This window comes from Galeopterus variegatus, unplaced genomic scaffold (genome assembly GCF_000696425.1).
Source record: "Galeopterus variegatus unplaced genomic scaffold, G_variegatus-3.0.2 Scaffold915, whole genome shotgun sequence".
In the NCBI taxonomy this organism is placed as follows: domain Eukaryota; kingdom Metazoa; phylum Chordata; class Mammalia; order Dermoptera; family Cynocephalidae; genus Galeopterus; species Galeopterus variegatus.
Genome location: NW_007727026.1, coordinates 446671 through 464828, shown reverse-complemented (window position 1 = coordinate 464828; position 18158 = coordinate 446671). Strand labels below are relative to the sequence as shown.

Here is an 18158-nt window from a genome sequence, read left to right as displayed (position 1 = left end):
AAGATTAGTCACAAATGTACCTGTTACCTTTCAACTGCCACAGCCTCTCGCCACCCTACCCTTCTTGGCTGTTTTTGGATGATCCATGAGCTGGGCACATCACTTTGCACATGGAAGGGGCTTTGAACATGGGCCTTGGTAAGGGTTGGGGTCCCACAAGCCTCAAGAAGCCACCATATGACTAGCACTGTAGGCAGTAATGAGAATCCTTGAGGAAAGACTTGGAAAACCATGGAAAGCATCTATTAGAGGCTGAGAAAAAAGAGATTGACATTTTCTTACTAAAAGCTATCAGTCCCCATCTATGACCCTCTTAGACTGACAGTTCTGGACCCTGACTGCACATGGCAATCACTTGGAGAACTTTTGTAAAATACCAGTGCCCGGGCCCGTGCCCCAGAGGTTCTGGCTTCTGTGGTCTGGGTGAGGCTTGTCCCTGGGCTTCTACAGTGCAGCCGGAGCAGGAAGGCAGGTCTAAGGCAGGTTAGACCGGCATCTGCAGGGTAGAGGAATGCAGGCACGTAAGTGCAGGCAGCTCCCACCTGCCACTGGGTGTGGCCTGCTGAGCCAAAGGAGACTCAGCAGCCTGGGCCTGATCAGGGCAGCCTGATCCTGCAGCCAGCCCTACCCCTGAGGTCAGAGCAGGTGCAAGAGGCCAGCCCCAGCTGCAGGGGAAGAGCGTGAGACCCCCAAAACCCTTTCCCCTTCTCTTCGGCCTAGTAATCTGAGGAACATACATTGGGAGATGCTGGTGTTGTGTATTTCCCAAGTAAAACTCTGGGCTATTTTAGGTTGGTTCTTCGTCCAACTGAGGTGCATCTCTGATCCAGAGATTGTGCAGACTTATAGCACATTAGAGGTGGAAGATGCTGAATCATTCAGTCCAACTTTCTCACTTTGCTGATGTGAAAACAGAGGCCAGAGAGGGTTTTGTTTTTCTTTTCAGAAGCAATTAACATACCACACATGTCTTACTTAGTTCACTTGGGTGCTATAACTAAGTACCTGGGACTAGGAGGCTCAAACAGAAATGCATTTTTTTTCCCTTTTTTTTTTTTTTTTTGTCTTTTTTCGTGACCGGCAATGGATCGCAACCCTCAGTGTCGCGCCCGTACCGGACCGGGACCGGCCATGGGATCACAACCCTCGGTGTTGCCCCCGCCCCTCGCTCAGCCAGTGAGCGGCCGGTCTGCATGTGGGATCCGAACTCTCGGCGGGAGCGCCACCACGCTTCCCAAGCGGCGCACTGTAGCAGTGCGCCACCGGGCCGGCCCCAGAAATGCATTTTTTCACAGGTCTGGAGGCTGCAAGTCCAAGATCAAGGTGTGGGCAGGCTCAGTTCCTCCTGAGGGCTGGGAGGGAGGGCTGACCCAGGCCTCTGTCTGGCTTCTGGTAGTTTGCTGGCTGTCTTTGGTGTTCCTTGACTTGTAGAAAAGCATCATGCATCTCTGCCTCCGTCTTCACGTGGCGTTCTCCCTGGTGCATGTCTGTTGCCAAATTTCCCCTTTTTAGAAGGACACTGGTCACATTGGACTTGAGCCCACCCTCTTGACCTCATTTTAACTTGATTACCTCTGGAAAGACCCCATCTCCAAATAAGGTCACATGCTGAGGTCCTGGGGGTTAGGGCTCCGGCTTATGGATTTCAGGGGGACACAATTCAATCCATAGCAGCATGCAATATTTGGAGTTGATTACACTGCAGCGTTGATCTTGGATTCCGGTACGACATAGGCATTGAATCGGTGGAATGGATGGGTGACGTGTAACTCCCGGCATCCTGGGTACCATGTTGGCAGTTCATCTGTACCAGAAAACAGGCACCCTGCTTGGGTATGGTCTCCTCTTTGCAGAATGCTGGAGTCTGCCCTACTAACCTCAACCCTTATGCATCACTGTGCTTTTTTGTCACTGGTTGTGACCATGTGGGTCATGCTTATATCTTTCCCTATGCATTTTCCCTGGTTCCATGCCCCAAGTGGGACGCGGTCATGGACATTTACCCACCCTTTGCTAAGTCACATGCCTTAGACATGACAGACACTCATTTGTCTAAAAACATGAAATGTAGCTGTGAGCTAGAAATACAAAATTCTTTCTGTTAAATGATTACTTTTCCTTCATGAAAGTAAATGTGCTTATTAAAAGTGTGGAAGTATTATTTCCTGTTTTTTCCCTGTGCATGGGTGTAATTATTTTTTGTTGTAATCACACCGTATAGACAAAGTAATGTCTTGCTTTCTTCACTTCGTACAGTATCATAGCATCTTGTATAAGGAGTTAATTTGGTGTAATCAAAAGAATAATCATTATAATTAACATTTTTAAGGCCAAAAGCTGTTCTAAGCAGTCCTCCATTTTAACTTAATTTTCAAAATGACTTTCTGCAGGATGTACTATCATTATGCCCATTTTAAAGATGCACATCGAGGCACAGAGAGGTTAAATAATTTGTTGAGTAGTAGAATCTAGATCGGAAGCGCAGGCAGCCTGACTCCAGAGTCCACACTGGCAGGTGCTATATAGACTCGCCACTGGCTTTGGAGCCAGACAGGCCTCCTAGCTCTGCCCCTTAGCTGTGTCCCCTTGAGCCAGTTTCCTAACCTCTCTCAGTCAGCTTCCTCCTCTGTAAAATGGGTGTAATGATACCAGTCTCCTAGCACACAGTCGGAGCTCAATAAATATCTGGGAAGTATTATATTGAAATGAAACGAACTCGGTGGAGTACTTAAATCTCTCCCCCAGTTCAAAACTTCTTTCCTCCAACTCAGGCCTGATCTGAAATGTGGGGGCCCCAAAGAGGGGCAGGTGGGCCTGTTTCCCCAGCTCCTCCCCAGAAATGAGGATTCAGCCACTGTCCAAGTACTCGATAGGGCAGGGTGCTGCTCCCAGCTGAATTTTCCCATCTGCCACCAACAGCCAGTCCCAGCTCCTTCTCTCCCAGTGGCACATCAGACTCAACTGCTCTCAAGAAGGCTCTGGTCCCCTTGGCCCATGGAGAACACGGCCCCTGTCCCAGCACTGGGGCAGTTCCAGGCAGCCCCTCATTCCCACAGGTTAGGGGCTCCCAACCAGGTCAGCAGGCACCCAGCCAGGCAGTGAGAGACTGATCTTCCCCTCTGGCAAGCACCCCCCAAGTGGTGACCTTGAAGCCCCTCATGTTCTTGGGTGGGACAGAGAGCAGCCCCGTTTCTCCTTACGGGAGGGAAGCAACCAGCTCTCATTTCTACACTAACCCCTTCAAACAAATCTCTTCCTCTTATATAAGTGGGAGGTGAGGCTTGGGACAAGGTCATACCCCCACTTTTGATCCTAGCTGGTCTTTTGGGGTTTACATGACATCTCTCTGTAGGATGTGTGCACACCCTCGTCCTCAGCCTGGGGCCCAATCAAGACTCTTAAGATGCTGGGAAAACATCCCATCTCATGCCCTGTTATACGATAGTCTATTATAGTCTACACCACAGAATCAAGAGTCCCTATGCTGGGACTTTGAGATCATTTCAACTCTTTTGCTATTCCACGTCCTGCTTTGGTGAACGTCAGAGTGTCAGTCCCTACCGCCCACCCCTACGTAAGCCTGTATTTCCTTAGACTACATTGGATGTCTGCATTGACAGGCTAGACCTAAGGCCAGAATTCCAGCTCCTTCTGTTAGCAACCAAAAAGAGCTCAAAGTTCCTTCCTGGGGGTAGATGCCACCAAATAAAAAAACCAAAGGTGCTGTTTTATAAAAGCCTAGCAACAACTAATTGATTTCTTTGAAATTCAATGAGTCTTTCAAAAACAAAGTTCCACGTTGTTATCCAGAATACAACGTGGGGCAGGGTCCTGCACACACGTGGTTTTTAAGCCATGGAACCCGTGCTGGTCTGTTGACAATGCTACAGAAGGTACGATATGGTGGCCAGGACTAAAGGTTTTGGGCCATCAGACACCAGAAAACTATTTTAGTTGATGATCGATGCTAACGTAGCTGTCCAAGAAGTTGTGACTCATTTCGTGCCTTGTTCATTCACCAAAGAACCAGAAGTCTCACATGTCCGAGGACGTCCAGTTTGTGTCTTTAGTGGGACGTCCCCGGGGGCTTTGGTAACTCACATATCACTGGCTTCTTCCTTTCGGATCGCAGGATTCCCCCTTCCTCCAGCTGCCAGGCCCACGCTGCCGTTCAGAGGCCAGAGCCCTATCTGTTGTGTCTTGTCTCCTAAGCTCGGTGCCACCAAGTTACTAAATCATTGGGGTGACTCGGCCTTGCTAATCCCGACAGTTTAGAAAGTATCCGTTTGACAACTTGTTGTCTTTCGAGCTGCGGGGGACCTTAGAGGTCATGTTGTTGAGCTCCCTTGCTTTACAGAGGAGGGAAACTGAGGCAGTTGATAAGCAGCGGAGTTGGCCTGGGCCTGGTCCAGCGTCACTCTCCGCCCACCCCCAGATGCTCAGCATTTCTGAGTTGGTAGCAGCTGGTGCTACCAGTTGCTGCTGGTCCTCTTACCTTGCCTAAATCTGGGGAGATTTTAGACTTTTCCACAATTCAGAATGATTTCCATCTGGCAGAATAGCACAGGTAAAAGCTACTGGAGCAAAGTCGGTAAATGGAGGGGTTGCTGCTTTCTTCAATTGCACTGAGAGCCAGTGTGCAAAATCCCATCCAACAGCCTCACTCCCTTGGCAGAGTAACAGACCCCACAGACTCTGCAACCCTGAAGCCATGAGGTGCATTGTAGGAGCAGGGAGTGGCCCTGCACTTGCTGTGGGTGCGTCTGATGTGAGTCAGCGACAGGCCCCTGCCTGCTCCCTTGACACGCAGCGGTCCTTTCAAGCTCCAACAAGCTCCCTTGCATAGACTGGGGAGTCCTTTCTTTTTATTTCTCCAAGGGAAAACCAGATAGTTCTGGTTTACTTGGTAATTCCTTGCTTCAATGCTGATGTGAAGTTTATGCAATGAGGAGCACACAGACAGCACTTTCTGGGGACAGGCTGTCTGGGCATTTAGAGAAGGGAGAAGGGACCTCAAGGGGCCGGTTTCACTAGAATGGAGATCGCCCCTTCTGCATCGTAATTCCTCCTGGCCTCGCCCTGCTCTTGTTCTCTCTGATCTTTCTCGTTTACCACCCTCCAGATCAGTCCACAGAGCTGGCTCTTGCACCTCGAGGAAGGTGATCGAGGGTGCTGCATTAGAATAGGCATGTGACGGGCCGGCCTGGTGGCGCACTGCTACAGTGCGCCGCTTGGGAGCGTGGCGGCGCTCCTGCCAAGGGTTCGGATCCCACGTACAGACCGGCCGCTCACTGGCTGAGCGAGGGGTGGGCGCAGCACCGAGGGCTGCGATCCCATTGCCGGTCCCGGTCCGGTACGGGTGCGACACTGAGGGTTGCGATCTGTTGCCGGTCACGAAAAAAGACAGAAAGGGGAAAAAAAAAAAAAAGAATAGGCATGTGAGTCACTGGAAAGTTTAAAATTAGTGAGTAATCCTAGGTGAACTTGGTGAGGGTCTTTAAAAGCTGTAAAACTTGTCTTTCTGTCCTTTGATAACCCTGAACGATTTTGCCCAAATCACAGGAGGGTCTGATTCTATCTCCCACTGGCACTTAACTTGCTCAGGCTGTGTTGTCTTACTTTCTCGAGACTAAATTTATTTATCTGGGACTGTGATCATGCCGTGACCCCTTTCCGCTTTGTTCCTACAGCTTGCATGGGAGTGATCATGTCTTGTATCACATTGTCACTGGGCATAAACCGTGCACCACAGACTCTGAATTTCCCTTCTCAGGCTTCAACCTTGCTGATTTCCCTCCCACCCCCACCTTTACTCACTCCCTCATTCATACTGTGTTGGCCTAACAAGAGACAGGGATGTGGTTCTTGACCTTGCCGATGTGGCTCTTGACCTTGAGCCCAGCGCCCCACACTTCTCTGGCCACACTAACCCAGCCGATGCCCTGGCCAGGCATTTCAGTGCTGTTCTTGCTGAGTTTTTGTGAACCTGCCTCGCCACACCCTAGGCTTGGACCCAGGACCACCTGCATGCTTTATTTTTGATTGCCAGAGAAAATAATGCGATGTAAACTGTTGTCCCTACTACAAATTCATGCTGCCTAACTTCAGTCTTCATGCTAGGGCCTTGAGGATTTTTTTCTATAATGAAGATTCCCAGAAATTTAAAAAGAAAAATCATAGTAACCATAGTACTCTGATTGGATGTGGTCCATGGATGCATAGGGCTTTGACATTTCCACTTGTGGACCAGGTCAAAATACAATATTTGTAGTAAGAGGCATATAAGCCAAAGGGCCAAAATGCCTGCTTTCTAGCCCTTAGTAGTTATTTCCTTAAGAAGAGCATGAGAGAAGTTTGTTTATTAATAGTGAGATTGGGCAGTTCCTTATTTTCTCAGCTCTAATTGTTTGACTTCAGTAGCCTCTCTTCTTATTGTGGGCACTATCGACCGTACTGCCTTTGAATTGCACAAGCAGGTTAGAATTTCACTTAAACTTTTGGCTGGTGTGGGTGACAGGTGTAGCAACCCTCACACACAGTTGGGAGTGTAAACTGATAGAACTTTCTGGAAGATTATTTGGCAGCATCTATTACTCATTGATCCAGCAATCTCAAGTTAGGGACTTTATGGAAATCATAAACGGTGCAAGATACATGTGGTGGCATATGAAATAGACAAGAGTGGCAGATAGATTCCGTGGCCCTCGGTAGGAACTGGTTGAATAAATTATGCTACCTTGACACTGTGTAATATCAGCAAATCGTTAAAAAAAAGGGAGACCAACACTAATGACAGTGTTAAGTCTTTTGCTCATATTGATGTTAAAAAAAAAAGAGAGATGACTGGCCTTCAAAATATCTATGATAGGGCTGGCCCGGTGGCGCAATGGAGAGTGCGCCGCTTGGGAGCGCGGCGGCGCTCCCACCGAGGGTTTGGATCCCATGTGGAGACCGGTTCCCGCTCACTGGCTGAGCGCAGTGCGGGCACAACACCGAGGGTTGCGATCCCGTTGCCGGTCCCCGGTATGGGCGCAACACCAAGGGTTGCGATCCTGTTACCAGTCAGTAAAAAAGACAAAAAAAAGGAAAAAAAAAAAAAATCTATGATATAATAATGTTAAACAGATAAAGCAAGTCATAGGCCAATATGCTTTGGGGCTAAAAAATATCACTATATAGGTTGTGAGTGTGGCTGTGACTAAGGAATCAGGAAGGATGTCTCCAGATTGTAACCAGTGACCTTTGGGGAGTGAGATGGGCTGAGAGATTGAGAGAAAAGGATTTCCACATCTCTTTTTTCTTTTATTTAAAAAAAAAGCATGATTTTGAGTGATTTTTACTTTTTGGGTGTTTTCAATATTTTTTCAATTTCAAGAAAAAGTATTGGAATGAATCATCCAAAAATTAAGATGGTATTTAGGCTCAATAAACTTTTCAGATATTGACATGAGACCAAGTGGCCTCTCTTCAGCTGGGACATGGTTGTGCACCACAGGAAAATCTCAGACTGAGCTTCTGCATCGTGATGAGTCTGTGCTCTGGCATATCACACGGCCTGGGATTTGTGAATGAAACGCATCCCCCAAATCTCCTGGCCTCTCTGTATATCGTATCCCCATGGTCTACTTGTATCCGCATGCACAAACCATAATCTCCTGTGAAATACTCTGTGATATTTGGGAACGATCATCAGCTATACCTCCTACCCAAAGGGGAAAACCCCTCCGTCTGTCATCTTGGAAACCATAGCAAAGGTACGAGATGACACCTGAGCACGCCCAGCCTCAAGGTCCCAGGAACAATTACTACAGTCTTTGACTCCCACTTCAACTCTAGAAGTAGCAAATCTTCCTTGCCATTGGATAGAAAACTCATTGAAGAAAAAAAGAACTGAACACACCCTAGCAAAGTACTGCAGCATTTATTTCAAATCTCCGTTTGTCCATATTTAGTTCTTTCCTCCTCAAGGAAACGCCCCCTGTTCCCTGAGGCCTCACTTGAATTCTCGTCTACCTTTGTGTCCCCTTGGCGTTCTATCCGTACCTTTTTTAACACGTTATTCCTTGTGATATCAATGTTTATGCACATGCCTTTGTGTGATGACTGCATAATAATCCTGGAGGGAGCAGGTTTTTGTCTCTATATTCCAGGGCCTAGAATGATCTCTCACTCTGAATAAGTGCTCAGTAAATGTACCCTGAATTAAATACATTTCTGAAATGCAGTTTCTGGAATACATGTTTAAATAAATAGATATATGTCTAGTTTTCTGTATGTATATTACACTTTAATAAGAAGTAAAAATAAGTGCAATTATTAAAATACTGATTAATTTGCAGAAAAAGGACTGAGTATAAATGGGCTTTTTAGGAAAACTCAGCAGGAGATTCACAGTCCAGTACTAATGTTTAGAATTAGATCACTGATCAAATGTATTCAGAACAGTCACACAGATACCAGGTCTGTCTTGGGAATTTTTATCCTGAAAGCCACTGGAGTCTCCCTGGCCATGTGGTGTGAGAAAGTTTGAATACTCTATGTCTTGTTACTGTCATGCACCAAGACATTTAAAATCATATGTTCAGGGCCGGCCCGGTGGCGCACTGGAGAGTGCGCCGCTTGGGAGCGCGGCGGCGGCGTTCTCGCCGAGGGTTCGGATCCCATGTGGAGACTGGTTCCTGCTCACTGGCTGAGCATGGTGCAGGCCCGGCACCGAGGGTTGCGATCCCATTACCAGTCAGTAAAAAAGACAAAAAGGAAAAAAAAAAAATCATATGTTCAGGGCTGACCCCGTGGCACACTCGGGAGAGTGGCGCTGGGAGTGCAGCGGCGCTCCCGCCGCGGGTTCAGATCCTATATAGGGATGACCGGTGCGCTCACTGGCTGAGCGCGGTGTGAACGACACCAAGCCAAGGTTGCAATCCCCTTACCGGTCACAAAAAAAAGGACAAAAAAAAAAATCATATGTTCAAGGCCATTGACTAAACTGTTTTCTTAAAGCAGAGAGGTCAGATTTAGCATTGATCGTTCTCCTAAAGAAGCTAGTTAAGTAACTTAACTGCACGGATAGCTCAAGCGTGTCAGTCAAGCATGCCGAGCATGGGGTGTATTTCTTCCCAGGTTCCTTGCTTGTGATTTAGGTTGCCACCACCGGGTATGCAGTGACAACCTGCTTTGGGGCTTCATGGTGGTTTCCAACCAGTCTAGGTCACATCAGGTTAACCACCCTGTGGCCAGCTTTCCCATTCGGTGACCTCTCCTTAGTTTGCAAAATAATCAAGACGAACTCTTTATTCATTAGCTAAGGACAGACAATGAGAGGCCAAATTAGACAGTCCTAAAGAGTGTGTTTCACAGAAGACCAGCCCCTAGGTGCCGGAGGGAATTGTCGAAGAATAACATTTTCAACAAATTGCATTTTGAGGACCTCATTGGCCTGTCTTAGAGATTCAGGAACCGGGCAGCATTCAGTCTACAAAACAGACAGGAGGTCCACTGGGCAGGGCAGAAGAGTTGGTTTTTGTAAAGCAGCTGGGGCAGGAAATAAGGAAACAGTGTAGTGGAAAAAGCAGACTGGTTAAAACCAGGTGACTTCAGGTTACTTTCCTCGTGTGGGTTAGAGCAGAGGAGACTTTCTTACCCTGCCAGCTCACGTTGACTGGGCCCCTTATGATTGCTTGCCACCGTGAGTCTCCTGTTTTGTTTTGTTTTTTGGAAAACTGGCCTGTTTGGAGATTTGGCTATTATCTCTCTCCTGATTTCTCAGAAGATCAGATCTTACAAGTAAACAGCTTAGGTTTCACTTTGGTGATGAGGAAGCTTAGCATGAGTGACTCCATCTTGGGTTTGCCTGTTGGAACCCAGTGCAGGGGCTCAGTCCAAATGAATGACCTCCCATAAATCTTTTCTAATAGGACTTGTCCATCAATTTGGTAGCATCTTTAGTTATGGCAGTCTGTCCTTGCATGGACTACACATTCAGTTCTGAGTTGAGAGCTTCTCCCAGGGTAGGCTCTGGGACCTGGGCTCTGCAGCTTGGAGCTCAGCGTGAAATATCAAGTGTAAACTTTTTTTATTTTTTTATTGGCCAGCATGGGGATCTGAACCTGTGACCCTGGTGTTACAAGGCTACCCTCTAACCAACTGACCTAACCAGCCAGCCCCTCAGGTGTGAACTTTAGAGACGACTGTTCTTCAGCTCCCAGAGCTTTTAGCTCCTTAAGCAGAAATGGGACCTATCAGTTTATAAACTAACCAAAGTGCAAAATTCCTGTAACTTAACCAGCTTTCTGTCTGTTCCAAGAATTCTTGGCAGCAGTTAACACATTTTGCCCAAGTGTAAAGAAATTTCCTCTTATTCACAATGAGGAGGTTTTACAAAATGGAGGTTTTCTTTAGCCTGTTTGAATATATAAAGCACTGGTGTTTGACCCTCTGGTACGTTAAACTCTCCTAAGGAGATTTTAAAAGACAACCCATGTCCTAGTCCCATACGACACCAGTTAAAAGAGAATCTCTTCCCAGCCAGGATTGAGAAAAATTAACAGCAAGTTTTAGGGAGGTAGAAAAACTCTCCAAATGCATACCTAAATGACTTAAGTCACTAAATTAATTTACACACATATTTTAAATCGTAGATTATTCTCATTTAGAGATACCCCTTTTTTCCCTTCTCTCCCATTTCAACATTGCTCGTCACAGGGTGTTTCTCTGATGTCCCCGGCACCGTGTTTGTGTCACCTCACTGAGGCCACATGGTTCTCTGGAGCCCCCTCCCTGGTGCTCGTGGCATTTGAGAGAGAGCACTTTCTTGTTTTTTTATTTTTTATTGTGGTGAAATACACATAACATGAAATTTACCATCTAATGAGTTTTTAATGTACAGTTGGGTGGCATTAAGGACATTCACATTGTGGTCACCACCATCCATCCACAGAACCTTTTCATCTTCCCAAACTGAAACCTGTCCCCCTTAAACACTAACCCCCTTTCCCCTCCCCCAGCCCCTGGTAACCACCGTTCTAATGTCTGCATGAACTGGGGACTCTAGGGACCTCATCTGAGCGGAGCCCTTAATAGAATATCCTGAAGATTCATCCATAAAGATTCCTTAGAGATTCTCATTTACATGGTGTGTTGTGGGACCCGGACATGGGTTGTTTTTTAAAATCTCCTTAGGTGGGCCGGCCCGGTGGCGCACTGGAGAGTGCGCTGCTTGGGAGTGTGGCGGCGCTCCCGCCGAGGGTTCGGATCCCATGTGGAGACCGGTTCCTGCTCACTGGCTGAGCGCGGTGCGGGCTCAACACCAAGGGTTGCGATCCCGTTGCTGCTCACTGGCTGAGCGCGGTGTGGGCGCAACACCGAGGGTTGCGATCCCGTTGCCGGTTCCCAGAACGGGCGCGACACTGAGGGTTGCGATCCTGTTACCGGTCAGTAAAAAAGACAAAAAGGAAAAAAAAAATCTCCTTAGGAAAGTTTAAACTACCAGAGGGTGTAACACCAGTGCTTTATATATTCAAACAGGCTAAAGAAAACCCCCACTTTGTACATGTGTCAGAATTTCCTCTTTTTAAGGCTGAATAATATTTCATTGTATGGATAGACCACATTTTTTTAGTTCATTCATTCATTGATGGACACCTGAGTTGCTTCCACCTTTCAGTTTCCATCAATAATGCTATGAACGTGGGTGTGAAAATATCTTTTCAAGACCCAGCATTCACTTCTTTTGGATATGTACCCAGGAGTGGAATTGCTGGATTATATGCTCCTTCTACATTGAATTTTTTGAGGAATCCCTACCTGTTTTCCACAGCACCATTTTACATACCCATCCACAGTGCAAACAGGTTCCAATTCCTCTGCGTGCTCATCAACACGTTATATTTACTGGGTTTTGTTTTGTCTTTCGATAGCGTTGGAATGTGCGTGAGGTAGTGGGATAGAGCAGTTTTGAATCAGTGGGTGATGCTGTCTCCAGAAACTGGATCCCAACCATATAATATATAATAGCACTAGGGCAGGGCTTTGATCTGTTGTTGTTGTTATTATTATTATTATTATTATTATTTTAAAAGATGACCAGTGGATCTCAGCCCTTGGCTTGGTGTTGTCAGCACCACGCTCAGCCAGTGAATCAACCGGCCATCCCTATATGGGATCCGAACCCGTGGCCTTGGTGTTGTCAGCACCGCGTTCTCCCAAGTGAGCCATGGGCCGGCCGTGTTCTGTTATTATTTTAAATCCAGATCATCCCCCCCTGCCCAGGAAACATCACTAAATCTGCGTTTAATTGTTTTGCCTCCTTTTTCTTCCCAGTTCAGTGAAGCCACACGTGTATTTTCCACTAAAGTAACTTTGTTGTTCCAAGTAGTATGTCAAAGAGTGCCCTGTAAAGGGGGAGAATTTATAAGAACTTGGATTTAGAGAAATTTCCTCTTTCCTCAAGGATAATTGTTAAAATTTCTTAATCTTAGATTCAGGCATGTGTGGCGATCGGTGTCGAAGTTTAAAAAGAAGGGGAAAGCACAGTGAAATGCAGCTGGATGCTGCCAATTCATTTAAAATACCACGACTCTTCCTTTCCAAACAGAAGGCTTTTAAGCCACTTTAGAAGTTGCTCCACGTTTCCTACCCTTGTGCCCTATAAGATTTTGCATAAACTGAAATTTTAATTCCTTTGTTCACTTAGCAGCCACCGTTTTTATAAACTGATGTCTCACACACACTGTGGGTGTTGTTTTTGGTGAGGTTTGGCTCAGCTGCACCCAGAAACTGCCACCTCCCACAAAACCAGCACTCCTGCTGGGCCCCCCTCAGAATTAAAGCCAGGCGTCTGGAGGAAATCTCCAGTGCGTCTGTCACTTGCACATGGTAGTTCTCAGCTCCTGGGCATCTGGAGGATGAAGTGAACTAACCCAGTTAAGGGTCACAAACCAACTCAAGGGTGGCATGCGGGTTTCATTTCAAGGGTTGGCTTAGAATTGGGGAGATGTGTAAGTGCTTCAAGGCCTGGGGAAGTGTCACCTGGAGGGACAGAGATGGACATGCAAGGGAAAGAGGGACAGAGGGATGCATGGTCCTGAGACCAAAAGGGAGGGAGGGACAGGTGGGTGGGTGGGATCAGCAGAGTGGAAAAGGTTGGCGCAGGACCAGTGGGGCCCTGGGGAGGAGCGCTGGAGGGGAAGCTGAGATGATCAGGGAGCAGTGGGACCCCGCTGCCATCAGGCAACTTGAACAGTGAGGTCTGGAGCTTCTCTGCCAGCAGCACTGAGCAGTTTCCAGCAAGTCTGGTGGCCTGAGCAGCCACGGAAGGGCAGCCTGTGCCTGGATGACGTGGACTCCACTCTGAGTTCAAGTCCTCAGCCCTCCCTCCCGCCTGCCTGTGTCCCACAGACGTGTGGTGTCAGCTCTGTCCCGGGCATGTGCTGATCCCAGGGCACAGCGTGGACGGGGTTCCTCACCCTCCAGTCTATTGTTCAGTGTGGAAGAGACTCCAGACCCCATGGAACAAGTGCCCTGTGGGGTGGCACAGGCAGACAGGATGCCACAGGGACACCTAGGGCACAGACCCCAGGCTGGGGGTTTGGAGAAGGTGCCCTAGAGGAAGCGACATCTGAGCAGAGGCCTTACGACAAGGGAACAGACGCTGGACTCCAGGGCTGGCCAGGGCAGCGCTGCAGGCCGACACAGCCACCTGGTGTCCTCGAGCCACCTCCACGGGTAGAAGTCAGCTTTCACGGCCACCTCTGTGCTACAGCGTCTTCACAGTCACTGTTCCTCTGCTTGCTGGATCTTGTCCTCACGCGGCCCTCGGAGCCCCTGACCTTCCTGCAGCGTGTGATGCCGCCACCTCCTCTATGACCTCTGTCCCCTGCTTTCTCTCTCATCCCTTCCTCTGCCACCAAAGCGTAGGCGTTTGGGTCCTCATGGCGGTTGTGGCCTCACGGCTGGCTCTGCCCTGCCGATCTCTCTCTCGTAACCACTTCGGCACCCACGTTTCTATCCCCCACCCTGGCCTCCCTGAGGGACTAGTCCCACATTTTCAGTTCAAGCTCGTTGACAGTGACCTTATTGTCGTATCTGTCACGTCTTCAGGACCGGCTCTTCATTTCACCTCCCTTCCCTCATCCTCTAGTGACTTTACCTCCAGAGTGACACTTGCTGTATCCCCTCTGCTCCCAAATGAGCTGTGTGGGGTCTCATTGCCCGTGAGTCAGTCCTGCCTCCCCTGCCTGTCACCTGTGGCCTCCACACCATCCCTGACCCCATGTGTCCTGCCCTCTGCAGCCAGGTGGCTATTTCCTGCTCCTGGACATCTCTGAGGATGTCCCTCTGCTTCTGACAAGAGCCCCTTAGTGGCTCCCCATTGTCTGTGAAATGAAGTCCACGCCTGGGACAGGCCTCAGTCTATTTCCTGTCTCTTTCCCTTCTTGCCCCTCTGGTTGCCTTTGCCAAAGACAGAATGGCCCAGAGGGGCCCCGAGCTTTCCCAGGTCCTTGTCAGCTCATAAGGGCCTCTGGCAAAATGCCCCTTCCTCCCAAATCCCCGTTCCCCAGATCCCCAGCAGGGCCCATCTCAGACATCTGCGTCCAGGAAAGTGCCTCTGATTCATGTTGGAAGAAACCTGTCTCTGTGACTTTATCTGCACCTCCCTGTTGGAAATCACCATCCTCTGCATTTTAGTTATTCGCATGGTCCCCGTGTCCCCAGCGTATCTGAGGGCAGGCCTTGGGTCAAGGGTGCAGGCCCTTTTATCTTTGCATGAAGGTTCTAGTGTGGGGCTTGTACCTATTAACTGCTCAATACATAGGCATTGAATAAAGGTGTGTGTGTGGTTTCAGTAAGACCATAAAAACCACAAAAATTAGTCTTTGGGGATTTTACTCTTATAAAAGTAGCACAGCCTCATAATCAGAGCCAAGAGGTCGTAGATATTAATCTAACCCCTGTCTTCATCAGCCTTCAGGAGTAATTCTGAATTATGCCCCCTGTCCATGTCACAGGAATGATTCTGGCCAGACATTGACTTTAGTAAAATTTCCTCCAGATTATGAGCAGTCACATCTAATACCCCCCCGTAACATGGCTTTACTTGTAGAAAAGTTCACGTTTTAGCAGGGACCTCAAATACCCCGCAATCTGTCAAGTCCTAACGTTTGTGTCTCTTGACACTACCCGAGATTCCTGTCTCTGTTTCCCCAGCCCAAGTTTCCAACTCAGGGAGCAGAACCACGTGTGTGTTGACAAAAGAACATACAGACCTGCCCGATCCTGCTGGAGCTTTGCAGATGTGAAGAGACAGGCCTGCACATGACCTCGGCAGTGATGAGTCGTGGCCCTACCTAGGAGGGGCTGCTGGGTTTAGCCCTTGTAGAAGTCAACGGTAGCACAGGCAGAGATTTCTGTTCCTTCTGAGATTTCCTATAACTCTCACATGCATACTCTGTCTCTCTGTCTCTCTGTCTCTCTCACACACACACACACACACACACACACACCCAAGAAGATCAGAGTAAGTCCCTTATATCATATATACCATAGTTTGGTTGTAAAAATAGCGTCCTAGTCAGATAAGCAGAAACACAATGACCTCTCAAGAAATTTGGACACTGCTCTTTACAGTTTGTTTTAGCTGTTTTGCAATATATGCTTAAATAAATAAGTAAAACACATAGGGAAAGAATTGTAACCTAGACTGACAAGCCCAACAAAAAGCAGGTAGGAAATAAAATAAGAAACATAACCCACCGTGTAAAATAGAAGTGATACAATAGCACGTTGTCGTGTGTGTTGATCCATTTTTTTTTAAAGTAGGGACACTAATGCATTTAACAAATGTTTACTGGACATCTGCTGTGTGGCGGGTACTGTTCTGGCACGGGGGACCCAGCACAGGGAGCTAACAAACCAAAGCCCCTGCCCTCAAGGAGCTTATATTCTAGAGGGAGATGCACGGCTCACCACCCACTGAAATACCATTCTTAAGAGCCATCACCCCCCACCAGAAGGTTTTGCTGGAAATTGAACAAAACTGGAAAATTGATAATATCTCCATTTGCATATGGGTATGATTTTAATGAAGGTTGCTTTTTGGTTTTTAGGGAGAAGAAAATGACTTTGCAGACAGTACTGGAGATCCCCTTCCAGGTAAATGATTGACTCTAAAGATTTCTGGGCTGCCGTGATAACTAGCGTGGCTCAACTAAAGATAATTTGAGAACACGTTTGTCATTAACTTTTAAAATCTGTATCACAGCATAGAGCAAGGAAAGCCATGTCTCACTAAATTTCACCAAAGCCTCTCAAGAGTATTTTCTCTGAGCTTTGCATGTCTGGGCACAGCAGGGTTCTGAATGGGGCAGGTTTAGGATTGGGCTGGGGTCAGGCCCCAGTGGGTCCCCTGTCCCTCCCTCCTGCCCTCTGAGTTCTGAGAGCTGCAATCTTGGTGGATGTCACTGTTTCCTGATGGAAGACAGTGGTCACTCTGGGACTTGGGCAGACCAGGCCTGGGTGGGCAGGGCTGGCAGGGCCATCTCTGTTCCCACTTTGTCCCTGTCCCTCAGGCACCTGACCGTAGGTTATCCCCACCCCACTCCTTTTCTGTATTTAGTGTGTTTAACCAAAGCAACATTGAGGTTTATTTCTCTACCCTCCCCTTTTTTGGTATTAAGACAGACACTGGGGCAATGTTAAAGGTTTCTTATTCATGAATCATGGGGAAGTTACGGAGTGAGCACTAAAAAACTACCAAAATAACAATTTTTTTAAAACCCCAACATTTTCTATATCTTTTAAAACACATATGGAATGACCTGAGTCATCCAAGTTTGGTTTCCATCTTTCTTTTTTAAGGGGGGTGGGGGACCCATAAAACCCTCAGGGACAGCTCTGGTCAGCCCGGGCAACCAGGCTGAAAATCAGAACATGCAGTGTGTACTCAACTTTTTTTTTCTCTTAGAAACATGATGTTAGAAAATACACCACCATGTTAGAAGCAGTTATCTCTGGGTGGTGAGATTCTAGGTGATTTTTCTTTCATTCAACAGATTTTTATTAAGGACCCCCCGTGTGCCAGCCTCTCTCAGGAGGCCATGCAGCAAAAGCACAGCTCTGGGAGGCATGAGCTGGGGCTCTGGCTCTGGTCTGGCCCCCACGTAGCTGTGATAAGAGAAGTTGAGGAGGAGATCAGGCCAGATGAGTCTCAGGTAGATCCTTCCCACTGGGCTTCATAGGACAAGCCCAGTGCCCAGGGACCCATCAGGACACCCCACGGGGACTTGCTTTTTGTGGACCACACCCACCCCCAACCAGAGGCCTGGGCCCCTGGCTGGTAGGAATCTCTCTTCTGCAAATGCTGCAGCAGACACAGGCTCGGATTAGAAGCCCCGGCTGCAGGACATCGGGGAACGCAGCACATCTCTACACACAGGCAGAGGCGATTTTAATTTTCTTCCTGCGGTCTTATATTTCTAAAATTTCTAACATGAGTAGGTATCAGACCCCCCTCCCATTTCATCTGTAAGTACAAATCATATATAACCAATGATCATGGTAAAGTAACCAAGGAGATCTCTAGAAGGTTAACTGGGATTGGCCTGGGTACTGGGAGCATGAATTTTTTCCATATGCACATCTGAATTTTCAGATTTTCTGTGACAAGCACGTATTTCTTTCATAATAAAAAAAACTATATTTAAACTTTTGAAAGATAAACATCCCACACATTACTGTGGCATGGTAAGTAAAATAAAAATGCATATAGTAGAAATGTATTTAGGAATATTTATCAGCCCATCAAGGACTCTTAGGAGTTAGGTGCATTATTAATGAATAGATCAACTTTAAGCAAGCTTCTGGTTGTCTCCAGATATTTTTACTTGTGTCACAATGAGAGAGAAGAGTTTCAAAGAGAATAAACTTTACAATAGCGGGGCAAATGCTGGCATGTCGAGGACTGTGCGGGGCTGTCTTAGCAGAAATTGTGCTGCTCGGGCCAGTATTTTCAGCACCTCGCATGGTGCTTGGCTCATGAGAGCATTCGGGTGTTTTGTTTTCCATAAACAAATCGTTGAGAGATAATTGACTTAACTGGCTCTGCTCTCAGGCAGAAGCAGATTCATATATTTTACCTTTGAATTAGGGTAGCAGCTTGAGTA

General features: G+C 47.5%; 1 protein-coding gene across 1 annotated transcript in view; it reads left to right on the top strand.

Moving 5' to 3' along the window:
• EDARADD (EDAR-associated death domain) overlaps window positions 1–18158 on the top strand; it is a 66063-nt gene that overhangs the window by 29990 nt on the left and 17915 nt on the right. Inside the window, exon 5 of the mRNA XM_008573417.1 lies at window positions 16104–16149. Coding sequence (XP_008571639.1) covers window positions 16104–16149 — 46 coding nt within the window. The remainder of the gene's footprint in view (window positions 1–16103; window positions 16150–18158) is intronic.